This window comes from Triplophysa rosa, linkage group LG9 (assembly GCF_024868665.1).
Source record: "Triplophysa rosa linkage group LG9, Trosa_1v2, whole genome shotgun sequence".
NCBI lineage: Eukaryota > Metazoa > Chordata > Actinopteri > Cypriniformes > Nemacheilidae > Triplophysa > Triplophysa rosa.
The window spans coordinates 3,869,743-3,896,490 of record NC_079898.1 but is presented as its reverse complement, the minus strand read 5'-3'; the positions used below and the strand labels follow the sequence as shown (position 1 = coordinate 3,896,490).

The window sequence follows — 26,748 nt, the reverse complement described above, 5'->3', positions numbered from 1 at the left end:
AAATGAAACAGGATCATTCTGGACGAGTGTTGTTTATGTCTTGTAAAATGGTCTATATCTGTAGAAAGTTTGATATTTATTAAATATTATTACTGTGTCTTTTGTACCTTGAACCTGCTGAGTTGTGGAACTAGAGCGATGTTGCTGTGGCTGGAATGTTGAGGTAGAAGGAACTGTAAACACCACAAAAAATGCATATTCCTTCAAATTGTGTTTGCACAGACTGTTCAGTTTGACCTGTTAGCAGCTAGAAATGTTGTTTTTGAACATTTTCATATTCTTCAATTAAATTCAAGTTAATTTGTATAGCACTTTTCACAATACTGTGAATATTGTTTCGAAGCCGTTTTTATTTTAATACTGTCTTGTTCACTACCTTGAACCTGATGATTTGTCGAACTTGGCTGAGTAGGAGGAACTGCAAACACAGCTCAAAAACGAATAATATTCATTACAAATTGTCCTCTCTTTCATACATAAAAAATACAGAGACCCTAGACGTATTCTAAATGTACAATATCAAAATCCTCTTTAATTGGTAAATGGGGATTTTTGGAACAGGTCAAATGCAGATAGCTCCTTCTATTTCTAAAAAAACACTTTCTGCTTAGATTTAAAATAATTAATCAAAACATTAATTGAAGCAATCATTTTCAAGCAACACAAACAGAATAGTTATAATTTGTTTTAAATTATACAATAAGTGTTTTTTTTATGTTGACAGGTATAAAAAAAATGTGAATGCTTGCTATGACATTTATTTCATGTCGTAGAAGGAATCTTTTTTCTTTAAAGGCAGTGCTAAATATTTTGTCTAGTGCAGATGTTAATTTTAGGTTGGAACCTGGAATTTATTTCACAGAAGGTGAGACAGGTAAAATGTCTCTCTCACTTGAAGCAAGTATGGCTAAAATAACACGATAACATTTGTTTTGTATTTAAGACCCCATCAAATCAACAACTGAGTATTAAGCAACCTTTAAGACCAAATACTGTAAAATTTGAAACATTTTAGGAACTTCTTTTTAAAAAAGACAAAATGTCAGATATTGGTTGGAAACTAGTAATTTCGTCATCTGGGCCAAAGGGAATAGTCAAAAAAGTATTATAAGATATAGATGATAAACAAATGCAAATGTAGTCATGTTTCTATTTTTAATTGCTCATTATAGCAATAAGCCCTAAGAAGCCATGATTTTAGAATGAATTTATAACAGCTAAGTGATGTCGTTAGGCTAAAAAAAAGTACTGCTCCATATTATTGCTCCATGTAGTTCCTCAGAAACAGAAACAACAAAGCAATTGCCAAGCAACACAGACACAGCAACATACTGTGGCACAGGACCAGAACTAACCGTTTTAAAATCTTAAACTTACTCATATTTTAACCCATTTTAGTGGCATTTACACACCACAATGAAATTACCTTCGGATGATTCACTGTTCTCATTAACTGCAAAACAAAATAAGAATTTTTAAAGAAGATGAATTCTAGCTTTTCAAAATTATTCTCTTGTCATTTAGTTGTATATTTACACCCTTGCGTCTCTTTTGTCCTTCGGCGCTGGGAAAGCTGGACGTCTTCCTCTGCAAGAAACAAAAGTTAGTTCTAAAATTACCTTTTATACTAAATTAAGGAATCACTTTGCACTATTTATTATAATTGATCTCAATACCCCTGAATCGCCTTGGAGGAATTCTTTTTCTTCCCCCATTCTCATCAGAGTCCTCAACATGTGAGGTTTCTTGAGCTTTTTTGTCTCGAAATCTTGCCGTGTCATAACTATCTACTCACAAAGCAAGATAACATATTAACTAGCTAAGTGCAAATGAAGAGAATAGTTCACTTTTGTTTTTCTAAATTAATCATTCCAGTTAATTGCATCAGAATCAGAGCTTTTGAAACAAATTGAATTGAGTTAAGATTGGAACAAAAACTAAAGCTTGTGAATGAAATGGAATCTGAATCAACCACCACTCCTACATGTGACAACTATTTGCAAAGCCAAAGATGCAGTGATACTGGTGGCGTAAAAAAACCTTCTGGATTTATTAAGCTACTGCTACCAGACTAGCAAAACTGATCAAAAAAGAAGCATCATTATTAGGCCTATATGTGTAAAATATTGTATTGTACTTTAATTTGCCATTTGTGTAACTTGATTTAATGTTAAATGTTTTCTAGTTAGTCAAAACACAACACACACCAGACTCATTGTGGCGCGATGCAATCTGACAAAAGACAATAGAACCCATTAGAATTAAAAATTTTGTCTACATGTTGGACGTCACTCGCATCCTGTGTAAACAGGGTGTTAGAGTACAAAACCAAAGTGTTCATGCTATGACTCTAGAAGAGTGTTTAGAGTGTAGTAGCTGCTGTTTACAGACAGGCGAATGGAAGAAAAAGAAGTAACATCACAGCCCTACAACTGACTGATCATTAAAATAAATTTATATACCTACCAAAGATGTTATATAGCTGCTGCTGACAAACAAGCAAAGGGAAGAAAAAGAAGAAACATCACTCACAGTAATATGAATGTGGTTTAAAATATCCTTTGATTAAGACATTTCAGTACCACAAAACAAAAGAGTTGTATTTGTTTATAATTTAGTTATACCATTATCTAACCTTATCAATACTACTAAGACTTTAAAGGAGTAGTTTGCTTCAAAATGAAAATTCTGTCATCATTTACTCACCTTCGTGTCATTTTAAACCTGTGTGACTTTCTTTGTTCTGCAAAACACAAATGATGATATTTTGTTTGGTAACCAAAAACCGTTGGTCCTCATTCACTTCTATATGGTCACAAAACCAATGCAAGTCAATGGAGACCAATGATTTTCTGATTTTCAACATTCTTCAAAATATCTTATTTTGGGTTCTGGAGAACAAAGAAAGTCATACATGTTTAAAAATGAGTGAGTAAATGATCACAAAATTTTAATTTGGGGGTGAGTTACTCCTTTAATTCTTGTTCATGTCAGCATTTAATAATACATATTTAAAACCAAATCTGATAAAATGGTTAATACACAGTGAACTAGCAATTGCATTGGTATTAACTAATATTAACATAATAAATGCCAAAAAACTATTTTGCTAATTGTTAGTTTATGTTAGCTAATGCATAAACAAACCTATGTAACCTTTATGCAAGTACTGATAATGTGTTCTAAAAATATACTTACAAAGCCAAAGATACAGCAATCCTGGGTGGCTCTTAAAAGAACCTTTGGGGTTTATTTAGATGCTGCTGACAGAAAAGCAAAGGGGAGAAAAAAAGAAACTCTGAAGTAATCACTGAATATATGTGACATAAAAAATAATTGACTAATCAGTAAGTTACAAACATTACAAACTAATTTACAGATGGTGGATTTTTTATTATTATTTTTATTTAGGCCTACAGGACCTATTATTTTAATATACTAACAGATATGACTCTAATACCAGCATGATGTAGCATCAGTCAATAAAATACTGTGTCTAATAGTTACAAAGCCAAATATGCTTTATGGTGTGGCTCTTATAAGAGCCTTTGGGGTGTAATTAGCTGCTGTTGACACAAAGCCAAAGGGAGAAAAAGAAACATCACTGAATACATGTCAGATATTACACTTGTCTATTTTTAATCAATGAATGTTATAAACATGGTAAATAAGTATCCTAGATGAATCACTTACAAGTAGTATATATGCGGGTCATAGTGTCAAAATGATTGACAGGTATGATTGATGGGGTCATTGACCTTTGCGGAGGGGGGGTTGGGGGTGTTGAATTACTTCCGGACCACCCACGTTGCGAGGGGGCCTCCCCCTTTGCGTTAACCTTTGACCGTATCCGCCCGCTTAGTGTGGTACCGCCCACGTCGCGGTGAACTTTTGCCCTTTGGCAGTATCTGTCCACGTTGTGAGTGATTGTCCACGTCTCAAGTTGAACTTTTGTCCCGTATGTTTACCGAACATTTTTCTCCCTTTTCCGGCGATCATGTTTGGACATGTTTTTGGACATGTTTTTATGAGGTTGACACGTATCTTATGCGTGAATAAATAAAGCAACGAGTGATTAAATAAAGAAATGATTAATTAAATACATGAATAAAGCAACGAATAAGTAAATAAANGCCTGTGTGTGTGTGCGTGCGTGTGTGCGTGCGTGTGTGCGTGCGTGTGTGTGGTCGGTCGCCCTCACTGAGGCAGGACATTTCGATTCCTGTGGAGACATCAGTGCAAAACACAACGTTGGATATCGTTGTTATTATTATGAAGTGAAAAAGTGCGTTTGGACACCCTATTTAATAATTGGGGAAAAGGAATCTGATTATTTTATCTATAGGCCAGAGTTCCCTCCCCACAGCTGCGTGTGTTAATGAGAGGAAGAGAACGCGCGCGCACAAAACCTCTGAGACGCGCTCCATATAAGGAATCCATTTACTCAATTGACGTCACATACGTTAACCGCATTTAACAGTAGCATACCTTGAATTGATGAAGTTTTGGGTGAATACTAGACGTGGTAAATATACTGGAAAAGCCAGTGAGCAATTATATAACATTTTATGAGTTTTATCTGAAAGAGGGTTTTTGAGGAAAACGTACAGGTCCCTCAAATTTCCCTCAAACAGTGTCCTGTTAAAAATGGCCTAGCTTCATATATTTTTTTAACGGTCATTGACATTTGTAGTGGGTAACGTTTAAAATGTAAATTATATAAGAATTTTGTAAATAATTTGTTTCAAAAAGTACTTACCAAAAACTTGAAGCGAGCTGCAGCGGTCCAGTCAGACGGAGTCAGTCAGGCTTGCGCGAGCTGGACACACGTCAGTTATAAACCAGGGTCTCGCGCTGGTTTTGCCACGATAAAAATCTAACCTTTTTAGTTTTTCAATCATAAAAAATATTTAATTTGTCACACCGCGTTGTAGCCTATTTTCCCAGTATAAAAAATAATAAAATAGTGTGTTATAATTTAATTATTTATATATTGTTTTTGCAGAAGAATTATTATAAGCATAATTATAATTATAATAATTGAATTAATGTTTTGTAATACAAAGCTAAGGTTGGTCTTTTCTCTAGTCAAAATCTGAGAATGACAATGAAGTTTCTGGAAAACCTTTAAATGCTGTACCAAAAAAGACCACTAGGGGACATTAAACCCGTCCATCCAAAATTGTTAGTCATACATGCCAATAGCCTACAGGTCTTATGTTGATCACGTTTTAGAGGATACACTTGGTACATTATTGCTGACAGAAAAAAAATAGGCCTAAAAAATTAACTATAAAAATAGAGTAAAAAACAAATAAATAAACCTGCAAAAATGTACATTACTTTAACTCTGATTCAAGACATATACATCAACTATGAATATAGGCTTTCCCTGCTGACAAAAACAATAGAGCCCTACCAGAAAATTAATTAATTTAATGGTTATAATGGATTTGTATTGGTTTTGATGAAAACTATAATTTGCCTCCATTATTATTGGCACCCTGGTAAAATATGAGCAAAGAGGCTGTAAAAATGCATTGTTTTTCGTTTTGATCTTTTATTTAAAAAATCTAAAAATTCCAACATTTATTGAAGGAAAACAATTTGAAGTAAGGGTAATATCACATTGTAAAAAAGTTTTCTTCCTTACATGTTGGCTACAATTATTGGCACCCTTGTATTTAATACACTCCCAACGTTAATTTATAAGAAAAACAGCTCTGGGTGTATTCTTTTCAGTTTTTTGAGGTTTGAGAATACACTGAGAGTCACCCGAGTTTCTCCAGATTGGTCAAATGTTGGTGCTCCCTCTTCTTCATCTTCACTCATTTTCTATATTTTTCAGATCAGGCAATTGGGATGGCAATGGCAGGATCTTGATTTTGTGTTCAGTGAGCTTGATTTTGATGTTTGTTTTGAACCAATGGCTGATGGAAGATCTAACCACGACCCATTATAATGTTTCTAGCAATGCAAGTCAGCTTTGATTTTTTTATTGTTGGTATTTGATAAAATAAATGATGCATGTATCTGAACAAGATGTCCAGAACCTTTGTTATTGCTCCCAAAAAAACTTTCATATGGCCATAGACCCCAGTCCTGTTTGAAGTTCCAGTATTAATATGGTGGAGTTTATTTTTGTATAGAGAAGAAGATTTGTTTTTGAACAGTGTCCCATACAATTGTGGTGATGGAGGTGCAGTTTTCCTTTATTTTTATTATATTTTTTTCTGACACTAAATTCAACTAATTCTGCAAATCTTCATCTGTGATCCAGAGTCTTTGGCCACTCAAAATATTCTCATTCTCTTTGCTGTGCAATAACACAATATAGACACATTCTCTTTCAGGCAGATTTTCAACATCTCCAGTCCATTAAAACTTCCTAATTATTGCCCTGATGCTGGAAATTGGCATTTTTATTGTTTTAACCATTGCCTTTTAAATCCACTTTCTATTTTGTGTAGCTATACAATCTTTTGCTGCACATCAGAACTATATTCTTTGGTTTTACCCATTGTGATAATGATTAAGGGGGTTAGGGCTAGATTTATGTCTATCTTAAACGAAGATTAATTTATTTATTATAAGTCACAATGTCACTTTAATTTTAAGTTTTATAATCAACATGTCAGTAAAATAATCTTTCTGAAAATGTTTCACAGTTGTTAAAATAAGCAAAGCAAATTTGTGATCGTTATACTGTGTAGTAGCCTATACACCGGACAGCAGCGCAGTGCCTTGAAAGCTTGCATGCATGCAACTCATCCTTGGTGTTGCTTGCGATGAACGCGCTCTCACGCATGCATACAGGTGAAACAGATAAAGTGAAATCATTAAAGCATAAACGGCTGCTGGCAGCAGCCAATGCAACAGGCACCACGTGCTCCAACAGTCTGCCTGTCCATCTCCTGATACATAATCCGTCACATACATCCAAATAAACCCATAATTTCCATATAAATAGTAATTCAACTTACTTTTTAGTAGCTGGCTCTATATATTCAGCAGGAATTCATTGAATACTTCTAAAAACTATATCATAAAACATTGGTCAAATATATATTTTCTAGAATTTACCTTTCCGATGATAATACTTTGTCATAATTACAATTTAACTGTGCAATTGAATTATATAACGTTAGGTATCTTTGTAATATGATCAGCAAAGAAGAAACGTGTTATATTTTAATAACTTAATAACTTCTAACAGTTTATAGTGCATCAAAGCAGCTGCACAAAACAAAGAAAACCATCTAAGATGGACACAAAAGAAAAGAAATATAAAATGGAGAAGGTAAGGGAAAACACATGCAAACACACAGACCAAGTAATGTGTATACACAGGCATTGTATAGCCTACTTTATATTATACAGTACAACTCTCGCTGGTATTATTGCATGTTTGCAGATAAAGATACTTTAAATATATTATCAAAAGGTCAAAGGAGAATTTGCAATAATATTATGGATTGCAGTTGGCATGGGAAAAGAAGATATGAATGTCCATTATCACCGTTAATTTAAGGAATAACCAAATTCTTAATTGTTAAAAGCAACGTCATTGGTCACGGCAAAGTACGCGACCATCGACACGACAAAGTACGCGACCATTGACACGACTGATTGCTTAGTTTGCAATGCATAAACCACACCCCATACACAATGTCCTCGGAAGGTCCGCCAAGTAACGTCACAGAGCTGACCAAATGCGGACGTCCTCTAAAGGTCCGCCAGCGAACGTTACAGGGCGGACCAAAAGCGGACGTCCTCTAAAGGTCCGCCAGCGAACGTTACAGGGCGGACCAAATGCGGACGTTCTCTAAAGGTCCGGGAGAGAACGTTACAAAGCGGACCAAGTAAGGACCTAATGCGGACGTTCGCAACGTCCGGGGGACGTCCCCTGTTTGCTGGGATGTCTCCTAGTCAATCTCGTTTGTTATTATCCAACTTATGTCCAATATAAAAAGGCAAAACTAACGCTTCTGTTCTTAGTTTAAATAACTGGTATACGACACCAGTTTGTCCGCTGTCATTGTTCATATTCATCTTCTTGATTGAATACTTGAAACGTTTGCAAAAGTCGCTTAAGTTTGCTAACATACCACATTACTGATTGCACAATGGAATGGCAACATAAGACAACCATGAATCAGAACGCGATTGCGTGTGTGCTGCTTTTGACAAAAAAAGTATCAAATAGAATTGGGCCTTGATTAATCACTTCATGGCACGTTATTTTTCTGAGTAATGATAAAAGAAAAACCTTTGGTTATGAACGCTGCGCCCTGTGATGTGGGACTGTCTGTTTTCCCCTTGATTGGACACCATGAAATAGGCCACATCAACATTCTCCCGGCCCTTATCAGATCTCACCCTGGAGGGTAAGCCAAAGCGATTCACAGCTTCTATGAAACTTTGCAGCACAACAGAGGCACTGTTCCTTGTAGCAGCTTTTAGGTACACAATCATCCTGCTGAAGCCATCTATGCCACCATGGACCACAAACCTCCACCTATGCAAACATGTAATAATTTAAGACTTCTATAGGATTATAATTATTTCACCAAATATTAAATAAGCCTCCTCCAAATTTCATAGTGGAATTCTCACACACATGAAAATTCTGCCAATTATATAAGGGGTCACAACAGGAATCATATGCACATATATTTGCAAATACCTTTTTTTAATTGCTCAGTCTGTGTTTGTGGTTTAGCATCAACACCATTCCAGCTTAAATGGCTATTTATATGGAGATAACTTCAGATAAATCAAATCACCATGCATCTACGAATTATAAAACATTAGTCTCAATGTGAAAATGAGTTATGAACTATCTTTCACTTTAAATGTGAAAAACATACATAATAAGTTTGTGGTTACCATCTATGTGCCACATTGCATTAGGTGCTATAACAGAGTACTGTCTACGCCTTAAGGTGCGTAGTGACAAGGCTCGTTGTTGTGTTCCCTGTGGATCCACTCTCCGTAGGGACTCGCGCACTCTGTCAACTAACATGACAAAAGAGAGAAATTACAAAAAAAACTGTTAAGCTTATCTGCATAAATTCTCTTAATATTGATGGTAGAAATTGCCTGTTTCAGGAATGTTAATGTGATCTACTGAAGCGGTACTACAAATTTCATGCAATCCATAGTTTTCATGTGACATCAGGTACACAGGCAAAAGAAGGCTATATGCTGTTGTCTTTAAGGTTAATGTGGGGGATTTCTACTGTTTAACTTAAATCGTTGTGAAATCAAATGCACAAACTGTTGAGGACACAGGCCTGAACTATGCTTTTACAGAATCATGTCTGAGAAAGAAAACCCGGAAAGAAGGAATTTGTGAATTCTGTGCCATAAACATGTCTCTGTCATGTTTCTGAGGGTAAACAATGGAAGCCGTCAATGTCCACTCATATTTGCAGTGAATACTTCATCAATGTTAACCCCACATAAACACTGGATATATTAATCATTCTATATTTAGCCAGAAATATATATTTATGTAATTTTCTTTCTAAATTGTTGTCATGGACGAGGCAACCAATAACAGTGATTATTCTCCTGTAGCTCAGTGGTAAGAGCATTGCGTTAACGCCAAGGTCGTGGGTTCGATCCCAGGGATTGCACATACTTAGAAACAAATGTATAGGATAATGCAATGTAAGTCACTTTGGATAAAAGCGTCTGCCAAATGCATAAATTAAAATGTATTTTTATTTTTAACTGTTAGCTAAAGTTGCTCAAGTTACACAAACAGTATATTAACTGAAAATGCAATGATTTGTAAATCCTTTTGCTGTTGACCTATATAGTACTAAGAGTATTAAACTTGTGTTCTGACTGAACTTCATTTTTTTCATTAATATTGTATAACATAATACAGTACAATATTAATATGATCCTGGTGGTAGTATAAGGAGAGGGATTCTACACAAAATAGATGTCAACATCACTGAAGTGGATCTCTGCCAGTTTACGTCGGCAGGTCTGAAACTTGTAGTTTATATCTTAGATCAGGGGTGTCCAACCCTGCTCCTGGAGAGCTACCGTCCTGCAAACTTCAGCTCCAACTTCAAGATGGTAGCTCTCCAGGAGCAGGGTTGGACACCCCTGTCTTAGACTTTCTTCTGTTTAGAGGTGATTTAAATATTTGTGTCTTGAAACAAAAGGAAAATTGACCGGCTTGTGCTGTGCCTCTATGGGCAGCTTAATGTAAGCCACTGCTTCTTTGTCTGCCAGCCACCCTGGTGGGTCATGTGACAGAAAACTATGGATAAGCAGTATTTTGCATTAGGATGAACAAGTCTTACTTTATATTTTAATTCCTCTTGAGCTCAAGTGACCATGCATCATACGGTAGCCAGAGTTAGGGTAAAGGTTCTGGATGTCCGCTACAATTCTGTCCAGATCATCATCTGATATGTCTGCGTATAGGTCACACACTCTGGGGAAATAATGGTATGGCTGTTAAAAGTGAAAGAGACAATTCATTATAAGCCACAAAGTCATGAAGTTATTCTTTATAAATAAATTTGGAACTAGTTAAGCTACTCCTAGTGTTAATACTGTGGAGCAAACAATGAATTGCTTAAAGCCAGTGGTGTCAAACTCAGTTCCTGGAGGACCACAGCTCTGCAGAGTTTAGCTCCAACTACCTCCAAATGACACCTGCTTGGAAGTTTCGTTTTGGTGTCTATATGGGCTAGTTACACAAGATGGCGCCGGTGAGCTTTTGAGATGGCAGAGTCCGCAGACTAATTTCAGGTCGTATAACACTATCGAGTTGTTTGAGATACCCCTCGCTGCAGCCTGTAGCACGGTGACGTCATGAATGATTTAGCGAGCATGCGCCTTAACGTGTTGTGGTCAAGCATTCATTACTTATACAACTTTATGGAGATGCACATTTCATTTTCCAACAGGACTTGGCACCTGCACACAGTGCCAAAGCTACCAGTACCTGGTTTAAGGACCAAGGTATCCCTGTTCTTAATTGGCCAGCAAACTCGCCTGACCTTAACCCCATAGAAAATCTATGGGGTATTGTGAAGAGGAAGATGCGATATGCCAGACCCAACAATGCAGAAGAGCTGAAGGCCACTATCAGAGCAACCTGGGCTCTCATAACACCTGAGCAGTGCCACAGACTGATCGACTCCATGCCACGCCGCATTGCTGCAGTAATTCAGGCAAAAGGAGCCCCAACTAAGTATTGAGTGCTGTACATGCTCATACTTTTCATGTTCATACTTTTCAGTTGGCCAAGATTTCTAAAAATCCTTTCTTTGTATTGGTCTTAAGTAATATTCTAATTTTCTGAGATACTGAATTTGGGATTTTCATTAGTTGTCAATTATAATATGTTTATTCTACTATATACTACCCTGTACAATGTCTCTTATATGTTATTATCCCCCATTTTCTGTAAAATAGTCTTTATTTTATATATGCACAATTTAGAATTTTTTAGACTGTAAATCGTATTATATTGTATTGTCATTGTGTTGAATGTCTGTACTAGAAGCTTCCAACACCAAAGAAAATTCCTTGTGTGTGCAAGCACACTTGGCAATAAAGCTCTTCTGATTCTGATTCTGATTCTGAAATATGCTTTATGGTGTGGCTCTTATAAGAGCCTTTGGGGTGTAATTAGCTGCTGTTGACACAAAAGCTAAGGGAGAAAAAGAAACATCACTGAATACATGTCAGATATTACACTTGTCTACATCATTTTTAATCAATTAATGTTATAAACATGGTAAATAACATAGTATCCTAGATGAATCACTTACAGAATCAGATGATAATCAACACTGAAAAAAGAAGAGAGTATATGGCTTAAATCATTTTTTAAAATAAATTAATATTTAAAAAAAACTTTTCACCTATTGAAAAGAAGCCACATTAGTATGTTTTTAGTCTTGGATTACTCTCACAATTTTACTCTCTGGTGTAAACACTAGCCTTAATGTTTTACTTTTATTACATTTTTTCATGATGTTTTATAATTGTTTTTGTGCTGTTGTTATTCAGTTTCATAAATATTATTACTAAAATCTTCCAAACCAAGTTTGTGCAAAGCAGAGTTTGCAGAAAGTGTGTGTGCGTGCGTGTGTGCGTGCGTGTGTGCGTGCGTGTGTGTGGTCGGTCGGCCCTCACTGAGGCAGGACATTTCGATTCCTGTGGAGACATCAGTGCAAAACACAACGTTGGATATCGTTGTTATTATTATGAAGTGTAAAAAGTGCGTTTGGACACCCTATTTAATAATTGGGGAAAAGGAATCTGATTATTTTATCTATAGGCCAGAGTTTCCCTCCCCACAGCTGCGTGTGTTAATGAGAGGAAGAGACCGCGCGCGCACAAAACCTCTGAGACGGCGCTATTTCCATATAAGGAATCACATTTACTCAATTGACGTCACATACAGTTAACCGCATTTAACAGTAGCATACCTTGAATTGATGAATGTTTTGGGTGAATACTCGACGTGGTACATATACTGGAAAAGCCAGTGAGCCAATTATATGAACATTTTATGAGTTTTATCTGAAAGAGGGTTTTTTGAGGAAAACGTACAGGTCCCTCAGATTTCCCTCAAACAGTGTCCTGTTAAAAATGGCCTAGCTTCATATATTTTTTAACGGTCATTGACATTTGTAGTGGGGTAACGTTTAAAATGTAACTTATATAAGAATTTTGTAAATAATTTGTTTCAAAAAGTACTTACCAAAAACTTGAAGCGAGCTGCAGCGGTCCAGTCAGACGGAGTCAGTCAGGCTATGCGCGAGCTGGACACACGTCAGTTATAGACCAGGGTCTCGCGCTGGTTTTGCCCACGATAAAAATCTAACCTTTTTAGTTTTTCAATCATTAAAAAATATTTATTTTGTCACACCTGCGTTGTAGCCTATTTTCCCAGTATAAAAAATAATAAATTAGTGTGTTATAAATTTAATTATTTATATATTGTTTTTGCAGAAGAATTATTATAATAAGCATAATTATAATCAATTGAATTAATGTTTTGTAATACAAAGCTAAGGTTGGTCTTTTCTCTAGTCAAAATCTGAGAATGACAATGAAGTTTCTGGAAAACCTTTAAATGCTGTACCAAAAAAGACCACTAGGGGACATTAAACCCGTCCATCCAAAATTTGTTAGTCATACATGCTTTGGAATAGCCTACAGGTCTTATGTTGATCACGTTTTAGAGGATACACTTGGTACATTATTGCTGAACAAGAAAAAAATAGGCCTACAAAAATTAACTATAAAAATAAGTAAAAAAATAAAAAACAAATAAATAAACCTGCAAAAAAATGTACATTACTTTAACTCTGATTCAAGACATCATACATCAACTATGAATATAGGCTATCCCTGCTGACAAAAACAATAGAGCCCTACCAGAAAATTTAATTAATTTAATGGTTATAATGGATTTGTATTGGTTTTGATGAAAACTATAATTTGCCTCCATTATTATTGGCACCCTTGGTAAAATATGAGCAAAGAGGCTGTAAAAATGCATTGTTTTTCGTTTCGATCTTTTATTTAAAAAATCTAAAAAATTCTAACATTTAATTGAAGGAAAACAATTTGAAGTAAGGGTAATATCACATTGTAAAAAAGTTTTTCTTCCTTACATGTTGGCTACAATTATTGGCACCCTTGTATTTAATACACTCCGCAACGTTAATTTATAAGAAAAACAGCTCTGGGTGTATTCTTTTCAGTCTGTTGAGGTTTGAGAATACACTGAGAGTCACCCGAGTTTCTCCAGATCGGTCAAATGTTGGTGCTCCCTCTTCTTCAGTTCACCCCACTCATTTTCTATATTTTTCAGATCAGGCAATTGGGATGGCAATGGCAGGATCTTGATTTTGTATTCAGTGACTCTTTTTTTTTTGTTGATTTTGATGTTGTTTTGAACCAATGAGCTGATGGAAGATCTAACCACGACCCATTATAATGTTTCTAGCAATGCAAGTCAGGCTTTGATTTTTTTTATTTGTTTGTTATTTGATAAAATGATGCCATGTATCTGAACAAGATGTCCAGAACCTTGTGTTATTGCTCCCACAAAAAACTTTTCATATGGCCATAGACCCCAGTCCTGTTTGAAGTTCCAGTATGGCAGATGAATATGGTGGAGTTTATTTTTGCATGAGAGAAGAAGATTTGTTTCTTGAACAGTGTCCCATACAAGTTGTGGTGATGGAGATGCAGTTTTCCTTTATTTTTATTATATTTTTTTCTGACACTAAAATTCAACTAATTCTGCAAATCTTCATCTGTGATCCTTGAAGAGTCTTTGGCCACTCAAAATATTCTCATTCTCTTTGCTGTGCAATAACACAATATAGACACATTCTCTTTCAGGCAGATTTTCAACATCTCCAGTCCATTAAAACTTCCTAATTATTGCCCTGATGCTGGAAATTGGCATTTTTATTGTTTTAACCATTGCCTTTTAAATCCACTTTCTATTTTGTGTAGCTATACAATCTTTTGCTGCACATCAGAACTATATTCTTTGGTTTTACCCATTGTGATAAATGATTAAGGGGGTTAGGGCTAGATTTATGTCTATCTTAAATCGAAGATTAATTTATTTATTATAAGTCATGATGTCACTTTAATTTTAAGTTTTATAATCAACATGTCAGTAAAATAATCTTTCTGAAAATGTTTCACAGTTGTTAAAATAATGCAAAGCAAATTTGTGATCGTTATACTGTGTAGTAGCCTATACACCAGACCGGAATTACTGTTCCTACATAAACTACTATATCATAAAACATTGGTCAAATATATATTTTCTAGAGTGTTACCTTTCCGATGATAATACTTTGTCATAATTACAATTTAACTGTGCAATTGAATTATATAACGTTAGGTATCTTTGTAATATGATCAGCAAAGAAGAAACTTTGTTGTTTATTTTTAATAACTTAATAACTTCTAACAGTTTATAGTGCATCAAAGCAGCTGCACAAAACAAAGAAAACCATCGTAAGATGGACACAAAAGAAAAGAAATATAAAATGGAGAAGGTAAGGGAAAATCACATGCAAACACACAGACAAGTCTTGCCCCCCTTATCTCGCTGACCTGCTCTGTGAACATCATCCGGGACGTAGTCTTAGATCTGCAAATCAAAGACTACTAACTGTCCCAAAGTCAAAATTAAAATCTAGGGGTGATCGGGCTTTTGCGGTAGCCACACCTAAACTCTGGAACAGTCTTCCCACTCATATCAGAACAGCACAAACAGTTCATATTTTTAAATCAAAGTTAAAATCATCGTTTTACTTTAATTTATGCTATGTTTTGTTTTTGTTATATGTTGCTTTTGTTTCTTGTTGTTTTACATATTGTCAAATTGTATTGCACAGCACATTGGTCAACCTGAGGTTGTTTTTAATTAGTGCTTTATAAATAAAAATCTGAATCTGAATCTTTGCCTAACGGAGATGGGGGTGGCAGGGGTGAACGTGGTCGTAGTGTCCATTGGAGAGCTGTTGCTTGAGGTAGAGGCAGCTGATTGGGCAGATAGCTGGTCAACTGATCAAAAAATAGGCACATGCATTTTACTATGGCACAGTAATATAGTAATAATTTTACTATAGTTACTAATAGTTTTACTGTTGATTTCCTCTTTTCCTGATCATTTGGAATAAGGATCAAAGAGTAAAAAACCATGCAGATAAGTTCAAACATCAATTCAATATCTACTATTTCCTGAATATTATGAAATTCAAGTCCTGAAGACATCATAATAGGCTAATTAGATGAGTATATTTACAAGTACACCCCACATAAACTTTTGGTCATGCCCAACATTTTTCTAATTTACAGAAGATCTCTATCTTTAAGTCCTTTCAAGCCACAAGCTTTTGAAATATTAATGTCAAAATCCAGCATGTTTTCCAAAAAACCCTGGCGCCTAAAGGATTAATTAAAGCAACATGCAGCATAACATCAGAAGCTTGTTGCCTGACCTTGACTTAAACACAGACTCCACTCTTCAGCATAGTGGTGACCCACAAAACATTTCAAAACAATTCCGTAGTTTTTACGGAAAAATACTGGCAGCTATGGTTGCCAGTAAACTACCGTAAAAATACGAGAACATCCTGTGTTTATTCGTCCAATCAATTCACAGTGGAAAACATGAGCCGCACCCACTATTAATCTTGGCCATATGTCAGAATACGGAAGACGATCACCACTTCTGCTTCACAGGGACTGCAGTATAACATCCATGACTTGACGTTTTATTGTTGTTTAAAGTCACCGTTATTGTGATCAGTGTTTGCTTCGGTTGGCTCTTCACCCGTTATTTGCTTAATAGCATTTTTCTTTTGGCTGCTATGATTGTGTTTTTAAAAAACATAGTCATGATTGAAAGATCAAAAGAAGACGTGATAAGATTCTTTTGTCTGGTTTTTAGACACTTTTTCTAATATTGTGTAGTTTCTCATTGGGTTTTGTTATAACAGTCTGAATCTGAATGAGCATACATTAGAGACCCAGCTTTGCTGCAACAATCCATATAAAGAGTTTTTTTGAACAGTAAGAACAAATCCTGCATTTGATTTTTGACTCGGACATCAAGAATCAGTGTATGAATCTACAAAAAACTACATGAAAACTATTTTGCATAGCTTTTTACACCTGTTTCTATCTGTTTCAACATACAGTTGAAAACTAAGGAAAATCTTAACCCCAAAAGCAAGGAGTCAGGAGCTCAACTAAAGCAAACACTCATCACCGTAACGGTGTGTCGACGAGAACCATCGACATCTAAACGTGTTAATTCTCAATAAGAACTTTTGTAGACGTATAACAGAAATAAAGTGACAGTGGTGTCTGTAATAAGGGAAGGTGGTAATAGTGTTTGTGGAGTTGTTTAATAGTTTTTACAGTGAAAAAAGGCGGTTGCCATAAACGTTCGTAAAAACAAAGGAATTTCGCTGTTCATTTCCATTTCACTGTTAATTTCACTGACAGTTTTACAGTGTGTAGCGTTAGCAATGTGTAGCAATGTGTAACCTGAGTCAGGTTATAAGGTTATTACATTTTCACACAAGGACAGTTTCACAGATGGATTGTCAAAAGTCAAAGCCAAAAATTAAAAGAAGATTAACACTTATCAAAGCATTTGCTGTGGATAAAGTTGACTTTATTTCATAATGAATTATCACAGAAACACAAAGGCCAAATTTAACATGTGTGGTTGGGTTCCAATAGGTTTTAAAGAGTGACATTAACATTACTACATTACAAACAATTGTGCTAATACGGTAGTTATCGCCATACACAGAAGTGCTATCAATTAGGTAACTGAAAAAAAGCTCCTGTGATGGCAACATGACTCTGTGTTTTTACTTGTAGGCTATGTACATTGGCCAGCCTTTGTTTCCATCATTCAGATTTTTGTCGACAAAGTTGATACCGGCTTTCTGATACTCAAGGAAGGCCCTAGGGTTGATCAGCAGAACTATGGCTTGGATCTGCGATTGACATCCTGCTTTTATGTGCCATGCGTAGACATCTTTTCCACTGGTTCCTTTATTAAGATTAACACAGAGCTTTTTAAAGCCTTCACACTGGAGCTTTAATTCCTCCTGGAGGGAGGTGGATATGTTGAGAGCAGTGAGCGCTGTGCTCTTATCGGTTGTGCGCCGATACCACAGGAAGACTTTGTTTCCTCGAGCATTGCGATTGGTGTCTTCATCCACACGAGTGTAGCCCAGTTCAAACATGTACTTGTCTGAAGTGAAGTCAACAGATGCTGCGATTTCACAGATGTAGCTCGGCTTCTCTCTCTTCACCCACAGATAGATAAAGTTTCCTCTTGCATTACGGTTCAGATCACAGCCCAGTCTCTCCCAGCCATCTTGCAGAAGAGTAGGCTCCTCTCTGGCATCTTTGGTTATGCTGAGGTCCACAATAGGAATGTCTTGTTTTGTGTTGCCACAGAAGTACCACAGATAGATGTTATCTCCACAAACTCCTGCATTCAGATCTTTGTTGACCGCCTCATACCCAGCCTCGGCCAGACCAGATTTCATGTGGCTGAAGAATGAAAACTGGATCCTGGTCACAGGTTTGTTGCCGCACTCTTTCTTGTACCAAAGAAGGACCTGGTTTCCACCAGTACCTTCATTGAGATCAACGTTGATGAACTTATAATCTTGGGCTGCAAGTATTTCTTCTTCCTCGTTAGAGGTGGAAACATTGAGCTTGGTTATTTGCATTGCCATTTTGTTTTCTTCCGTATATTTTTTGGCACTGAAGAAGTTGGGTAAAATTCTGAAAATAAATAAGGAAATCATAAACAACAGAAAAAAATCATATTTTCTAATAATACAATGAAAGCAATAATAAGATTCATTCTGTAGCTAACATTTCATTGATTAAGTCTGACTTGCATACTAGTCATACATTTGAATTTTTAGTATTAAATTAGTACTAAACTTATTCCTTGGCTCACTAATATCTTTGTTATGAAATACCATATTTTTAGTTCTAATGTTACGAAAAAGTCAATAATATCTATGCATGGCAGCGGCAACATTTTACCTACTTATTATACTTATTATACCGTCCCTTCCTTTATTTATATTCAAAGTAGGTATTTCAAAGTCTAAATGTTAAATGGTTGTTGTCAAATTTACCCAGATTAATAAATGATCACCCTACCAGTAAATGTTGTAGAAGACGAATGGATTTTGGGCTGAAGATAACAGAACAGATATTTAAAGAACTTTGACAGGGCTCTTATATATCACACACTTGTCTTAGCTACTCCCCCTAAAACACACCTGTCAGTTTCTGTACATGTAATTCTGACTTCTTCAGTCATGAAAAAATATTATCGTGAAAGACATTTCATCATGTCTGCTCAATTCAAGCTTAAATATTTACAAGTGGATGATTAGCATCTCCCAGATTCCTATGAAGTAGTATATTAGTCTTTAATTTGGATGTTTGCTTTTCAAAAAATGATAATGATATGTGGCCCTGGACTACAAAACCAGTCATAAGTTGCACAAGTTTATTTGTGGCAATAGCCAACAAAACATTGTATGGGTCAAAATGATCCATTTTTCTTTTGTGGCAAAAGTCATGAAGATATTAAGTAAAGATCATGTTCCAAGAAGATATTAAGTAAAGATCATGTTCCAAGAAGATATTTTGAAAAGCAATCATTCTAAAACGGATCCCAAAGATATATTTCCTCTGCATTGTTGTCCGCCCGCCATTCCCTTCATTGTTATTGTCTTTGGTGTGACTGGCCTTTTAAAGGCCAGATAAAATGCAGCGTAGATTGATTTGAACTTGTGGAAAATGACAGAAATCCAGAAAGATGAAAAGAAAATAACTTAGCAGAGCACAAGAAGTAACAATACAGTAAATGGAAAACGATGGAAGATTGCTGTATTGCTCAAAAATACACCGTTTCCATCAGCCTTACTATTTCACTTCCACTAAAAAACTTTCAAACAAAGCTGTCCTTGATTCTGTTGATTTCTAGCTACAATTCTAAACATATTTTGTAAACTGTACTTATTTTAGCTTTTAAAGCAAATTGTAAAATTTTCCCTCATGTATCGCTTTGGGTTCAGGACGGTATCTCACCATTTTTCTACTGATTTATGCCAAAATTAACCCTAAACTAAATAAAATGCTGTGGTAGAAATATGTCAGAAAACAAAAAAAATTGGCGCACCTTCACTGTAAATCATTTACCGTTAAAATTTAAAACATTTATTTTATAGTACACACCCAGGATGTTATCTTAGAATTGATAAGATATTGTGTTTCTTGAGAAAATGCTCATTACTCAACAAGTCAGTAGTGTTCCTCAGAATTACGTGCACCAGAATCAACAGCACCTGTAAATTGCATGTAATTCTGAGAAACGAAAATATTCTCGTGAAAAACATTCCATGAGGTCTCCTCCGTTCAACGTTAAGTATTCACATGTGGATAATTAGCATCTCCCAGAATGTGTAAACATACACCTGAATAAATATTTCAGTTAGTTGTGATGCACATTATCAACACACATATTCTAGCCGTACTAATTCACATTGTAACATGCAGTGCTGAGAAATTAAAGCAAAACATAAAAGTCAGGAAAATTGTGAAAAATTGTATCAGTGACACTAACGCCAATCCCAGCTCTATGGCCTAACACCTAAATCGGTAAACTCAGATTGGCTGACACCTAATGTCAGTTGAACCCCATTTCTGTGGGGGATATGGCTTTAAATATCCCCTTACCCGCACCAAAATCTAACACCCAATGTCAGCAACTCTAGTATCAGTAGCCATAATGACTAAAACTCTGGTGGCAGTATCCATAATGACTAAACGACATTAGTTGTTGACTTATCTTTATAAACTGCACTCAAAAAATATTTTTTTGAAGCTGTTCACTTAACTTGAACAAATCACTTTCATTTAACACAATTGTATAGGTTTCTAGCTCAAACTTGCACTAAAAAAAGAAGCTCTGTGGTTGAACATAATTCAATCATGGACAGTGGTTCCACATGTTTGAGTGATGTTTTCTTAACATGAAATTAACATCTAGAGAGAACATGAGTGAAGCATGTAAACTCAACATGAAAGCGTTACGTCCATTGGGACGTATGTATATAAAGAAGTGTAAAAAGATTTTCCTGTTGTGATGCAATTGTGTTTTGCTTCCCAGTTGTGCTGTTCTCTCTGCACTGTCTGCCTAACAGATTCTGCAGTACAGAGACAGAGACAGAGACAAAGACTGAAGCACTTTCCTCTGTCCCAAAAGCTGTTGGTTTCCAGGTGTCAAAGTTTACCAAGAATGGGTGTGATCCCAAAAGCACTCAACTAGTGTGTAGGGATGCTTTTTTTTTGTAAGTTATGTCTGAGTTGATAGCTTCTCTTGTAGTGAAACAGAGAGGGTGTTTAAAAAAAGGGGGTAGGAGGTGATTTTCTCCCAAACTGCCTGTTTGAGTTATGGGACTAAAAGCTGTAAAAATATAATCAGTCAGATCTTAACCCAGAGCCGGTGGCCGGGTGTATTCTCTGTGATTTATTTTGTTTTCTTTATGAAATCTGTTAATTGTTATATTCTCATTTATTGCACAAAATTATATTGTTAACTTGCTATGAAATGCAAGTAAGGGGATGCCCATATATATATATATTTTTTCTTTTTTTGGTTTTGCTACGGCTAACTTTTTTTCTCTCCTGATTTCTGTAGCAGTGCCTTGTCTTTGCTTTTCTTTTTTTTGTTGGAGGGGTAGGAAGACTCTTTTTTGTGGCTTCTCCCTTCACAAGTCTTTTCCTATGGACTTGTAAGAAAAATAAACCTTTGTTACATCTTTAACTCAAACTTGTGTGTTGTGTGATACCTTGGGACCTGGAGACCTCAGCCATTCTCTCTCTCCACGTGGCCTTGTTACGTTCCTTAACCCTAGACGAAGAGAAACCGTAACAATTGGGGGCTCGTCCTTTCAACATTAGTACTTTCATTCGAGGCGGTGAGTAAAACTTTTTTCCCTCCGTCTTGAAGGTCTGTTAATGCTTTCACACTTGTGCATAGGAGGTAAAGTGTGAGAACTTGTTGGCGTTAGAGATGGAGTTCGATTTGATACAGTTTTCAATGTCCCCAAATATTGACGTTCTGCATGGGTGTAGGACGAAGGACTTGCTGTTAATGGCAGACTTTTATAATCTAAAGGTACCTAGAGAAGCGAAAAAGCAGGTGATCAAAGATTCTCTTTGTGAACAGTTAACGAAAGCTGGTATTTTGTTACAGGAAACGGTTGGCGAGCAAACGGCCGAGGCAGGCGAAGAGGGCGGAGGCTCTTCGGTAGAAAGTGAACATGAAGATGCTCAATCTGACCCCATGTTAGCTATCCGTTTGAAGGAGTTAGATCTCCAGCTGAAACAAAAAGAGAATGAGAATCTGCATTTAAAACTTAGAGTTATACAGGCGGAAGTAGATCGGGATATAAAGCTTCGAACTCCGGTCCCGGTCCCGCGAATAAAACCTTCTTCGCCGACTTTTTCTTCGTCTCAATCTATACCTTTCACCACGACTATGAGTTGTGATAGTGAGTTTGATGTTAGCAAGTATATCAAACTGGTGCCACCCTTTCGCGAATCAGAGGTGGATTCGTATTTTGTGGCTTTTGAGCGCATTGCTACCAAACTTAATTGGCCAGTGGATATGTGGGCGTTACTGTTACAGTGCAGTTTTTCGGGAAAAGCTCAAGAGATTTGCGCATCATTGCCAATTGAACAAAGTCTAGATTGCGAGACGGTAAAGGTCGCGGTTCTCCGAGCTTATGAACTAGTCCCTGAGGCATATCGCCAAAAGTTTCGGAAGCATGCGAATGCATCGAAGCAGACATACGTAGAATTTGCTAGGGAGAAAAGGGTGTTATTTGAAAAGTGGTGTTTGTCGAGTAAAGCTACTACATTTGATCATCTGCGGGAGTTAATGTTGTTGGAGGACTTTAAAAGCTGTTTGGCGGATACAGTGGTCGTTTACTTGAACGAACAGAAAGTAACTTCTCTTCTTGATGCTGCGGTATTGGCAGACGAGTTTGTCTTAACACATCGGGGTGTATTTCCCGCTGCTCGTTCTTTAAATGACACCCACAAACATTCAGTCACACGGGTTGCCTCACGCGTATTTTCCCGTACGAACTTTCCTAGGGGTTGAACAAATACTACGACCAGTGGAAAAGAGAGACGCGTTTGTTTTTATTGCCTAAGCCCTGAATATTTGATTGCTGAGTGCCCAGAGTGGAGAAGTAAAAATGTAGGGGGAAAAAGCAAGAAGATTGCTCTTGTACAGTCTTTGTCAGGGGTGAGAGATGAATCCCTCTTACCTTTCCTTTTTCGTGGCACCGTTTCTTTGTCAGATACTGACCATCGCTCGGTGGTAATCTTACGAGATACTGGGTCAGCTCAGTCATTTGTTCTTCAGAAGGTGTTGCCTTTCTCACGTAAAACGTATGTTGGTGCAGATGTTCTAATACGTGGTATTGAAATGGGGTGTGAGAGTGTTCCCCTTCATCAAGTTCAGATAAACTCTGATCTGGTTAATGGAAGTGTCAGCCTTGGTGTACGTGAAGAATTGCCCATCGAAGGGGTAGATGTTATATTGGGAAATGACTTAGCAAGCAGAAAAGTTTTCCCACGACCTATCGTAACCACTGACGGAAACGTTAATAGTACACCTGACCAGTCACCACAGTTTTCGACTGTGTTTCCTGTCTGTGCTGTGACGCGCGCGCAGGCGAAAAAGTATGACGACGTAGTTAATCTCACAGACTCGTTTATGGAGAGTTCTACTGATCCCCTCGCATACGAGTTTATGATTAACCCTGAAACTAGTAAGCCTGCTGACAGTAAGGAAAAACCCGACAAAGAGTGTTATGTTGGGAGAAACCAGCTAAGTGAGGCACAAAGAGAAGACCCCACTCTTGTTCCCTGTTTTGAGGCTGCGGTCGATTGTAAGCAAATACTTGGCAAGAGAATTGCGTATTTTTGTGAGGAGAATGTGCTAAAACGAAAGTGGAAACCTGCAGATGATGACATTGGTTGTCGTGAATTGTATCAGATAGTTTTGCCCACGAAGTATCGTAAAAAAGTATTGCAGCTTGCTCATGAAAACCCACTTGCTGGACATCTAGGGGTTAACAGAACTTTTCACCGCATGACTAAATACTTCTTTTGGCCAGGGTGTAAAACTTCGGTTGCAGAATACTGCAAAACCTGTGATGTGTGTCAAAAGACTGGAAAGCCAAACCAAAAGGTACTGAGTGCTCCCTTACATCCTGTACCTGTAATGGATGAGCCTTTTGAGAAGCTGATTTTGGATTGTGTGGGGCCGCTCCCTAAAACGAAAACCGGATTTCAGTATGTGTTAACGATTATGTGTACCGCTACAAGATTTCCCGAAGCAGTTCCCCTTACGTACCATCCAGTCTTCCCATGTCGTAAAAGCTCTCTTAAAGTTCTGTACTATGCTTGGTTTTCCAAAACAGGTCCAGACAGATCAAGGAAGTAATTTCACCTCTAAGAAGTTTGCACAGACTTTGACAGCTCTGGGGGTATCGCATCGTATGTCGAGCGCGTATCATCCAGAGTCACAGGGTGCCCTCGAACGGTATCACCAGACTTTAAAAAGTATGATTTGTGCGTACTGTGTTGATACAGGGAGAGAGTGGGATGAAGGTCTCCCCTTTCTTATGTTTGCAGCATGGGAGGCGGTGCAAGAGTCGACTGGGTTTAGTCCGGCAGACTTGGTATTTGGGCATACGGTGCGTGGTCCATTAAAACTGTTGAGTGAACTGTCCACACCCTCTACACCTGTGTTGGTAACAGAATATGTAAGTTCTTTTCGGGAACATCTCCATCATGCATGGGAAATGGCTAAGAAGCACTTAGATGTTTCCCAGGGAAAGATGAAGTTACGTTTTGACAAAAAGAGTGTTGTTCGCAATTTCAATCCTGGCGATCGCGTTCTCATTTTGTTACCAGTCCCAAAATCTGTGTTTGATGCAAAGTTTTCAGGACCCTACATTGTTGAACGAAAGTTGAGTGACACTGATTATGTGGTGGCTACGCCAGACCGGCAGAAACGTAGACGTGTGTGTCACATAAATATGATGAAACGGTATTTGAGCCGTGAAACAAATGCTGCTGTGGTTAAATCTGCTGCAGATGTGGTATCTCCTGTCCTTTTAACCACTTACTCTCTTGTCGATGATGGCCAGAAGGATAAAGGTCCAACCAGTTCGGTTGGAAAGTTTAGTAACTCTGCTATTTTGCAAGAGTTGCCTAAAACTCTCTCGCATTTGTCAGACAGCCAGCGCAGTTGATGCAGTGCATAAGTAAATACTCTTCGATTTTCTCTGCTCTTCCGGGTAGAACTTCTGTGTTAGCCCATGACATTGACGTAGGTGATTGTACACCAATTAAGCAGCATGCATACAGGGTTAACCCCCAAAAACGTCTGATTATGCAGGAGGAGGTTGAGTATATGGTACGTCATAATCTTGCCATGCCTAGTCATAGTCCGTGGAGTTCCCCTTTTCTCCTGGTTCCTAAACCAGATTCCACCTTCAGATTCTGTACTGACTATCGAAAAGTGAACAAAGTCACTAAAGCTGATTCTTTTCCACTACCCCGTATGGAAGATTGTGTGGATCGGGTGGGTGCCGCCAACTTCGTGACTAAATTAGATCTGCTAAAAGGGTATTGGCAGGTGCCTCTCACACCTTGCGCTTCTGAGATTTCTGCATTTGTGACCCCTGACCATTTTATGCAGTACAAAGTTTTGGCTTTTGGCATGCGTAATGCTCCCGCGACATTTCAGCGGTTAATGCAACATGTTCTGGTTGGTGTTACAAATTGTGAGATATACATAGACGATGTTGTTGTTCATTCAAACACTTGGGAAGAACACGTACAAATGCTTAGTACGGTTTTTAGTCGATTGGCTGCAGCTTCCCTTACCTTAAACGTTGCAAAATGTGAATTTGGTAAAGCAGTAGTTACCTATCTGGGAAAACAAGTAGGATAGGGTTCTATTAAGCCTGTCGCTGCAAAGGTAGAGGCAATCCTAAAATTTCCACCGCCCACTACTAAACGTGAGTTACGTCGATTCCTCGGTATGGTGGGTTACTATCGTGCTTTTTGCAAAAACTTCTCTGTGATAGTGTCCCCCCTCAAAGATCTCTTAAGCACGAGTAGAAAATTCAAGTGGAGTAATGAATGCTCGTCAGCTTTTGAAGCTGCGAAAGACCTTTTAAGCAATGCCCCCGTTCTTTCCGCTCCTAACTTTGAAAAAGCTTTCAAGTTACAAGTTGATGCCAGCACTACAAGGGTAGATGCAGTGTTATTGCAAGAGAATGAGTACCAAGTTGATCACCCGGTTGCATATTTCTCTAAAAAGTTTACGAGTTGTCAAAGACAGTATAGCACGATCGAAAAAGAGGCTCTCGCACTCTTGCTGGCTTTACAGCATTTCTAAGTTTATGTGGGAGGAGGAATGGTTCCACTCCTTGTGTATACCAATCACAATCCTCGGACTTTCTTGACACAGATGTCCAATTCGAACCAGCGCTTGATGCGTTGGGCGTTGTTTATTCAAGAATACAACCTCGATATTCGCCACATTAAAGGTTCACCTTTAATTTGCAGTCTCCTCTGGAGGCGTGGGTTCCAATCCCACTTCTGACATTGCTTTGCACACGCTGGAGCCTCCTCGTGCTTTGCATGGAAACTGTCGTTCGCTGAGTTTCTGGCAGAGGTGTCAAACCCAGTTCCTGTAGAGCCAGTGTCCAGCAGAGTCTAGCACCAACCACAGCTGCCTTGAAGTTGCTAGTAATCCGCTGAAGGGCATGGTTATCAGGAGAAGTTGTGGTCCGTCAGGCGGCAGCGTGCGTTCTGCCTGCCCCGTCAGGAGGTCAGGGGGTCAGGGAGTCTAGGCAAAAACACAACTTTTCATTAAATCTGTTTCATGACGTTCATATGAGGTGTGAAAGCACACTATGCGTATCTGCCACGCCGCAGCTAAGTGCTAGCCCGTCTTGCATCAGGGGCAGGACTTGGTGTAAATGGCTGTACACTGTAAAAAAATCCCTGTTAAATTACAGTTAACAACAGACAGCTATATTTGCCAGCACATAGCTGTAATTTTACAGCATA

General features: G+C 37.5%; 1 protein-coding gene across 1 annotated transcript; it reads right to left on the bottom strand.

Annotated features, from left to right (window-relative positions):
* Positions 1–17,408: 17,408 nt before the first annotated feature.
* On the bottom strand, positions 17,409–21,675 carry LOC130559247 (uncharacterized). Its single transcript, XM_057342207.1, has 2 exons — positions 21,432–21,675; positions 17,409–18,339 (listed from the first exon to the last, which is right to left on the bottom strand). The coding sequence occupies exon 2, from the start codon at positions 18,288–18,290 to the stop codon at positions 17,409–17,411; it is 882 nt and encodes a 293-aa protein (XP_057198190.1). The 5' UTR covers positions 18,291–18,339; positions 21,432–21,675.
* Between the last annotated feature and the right edge of the window lie 5,073 nt (positions 21,676–26,748).

Coding starts and splice junctions, on each gene's coding strand:
- LOC130559247 (XM_057342207.1), bottom strand. CDS start 18,290: ATGGCAATGCAAATAACCAAGCTCAATGTTTCCACCTCTAACGAGGAA.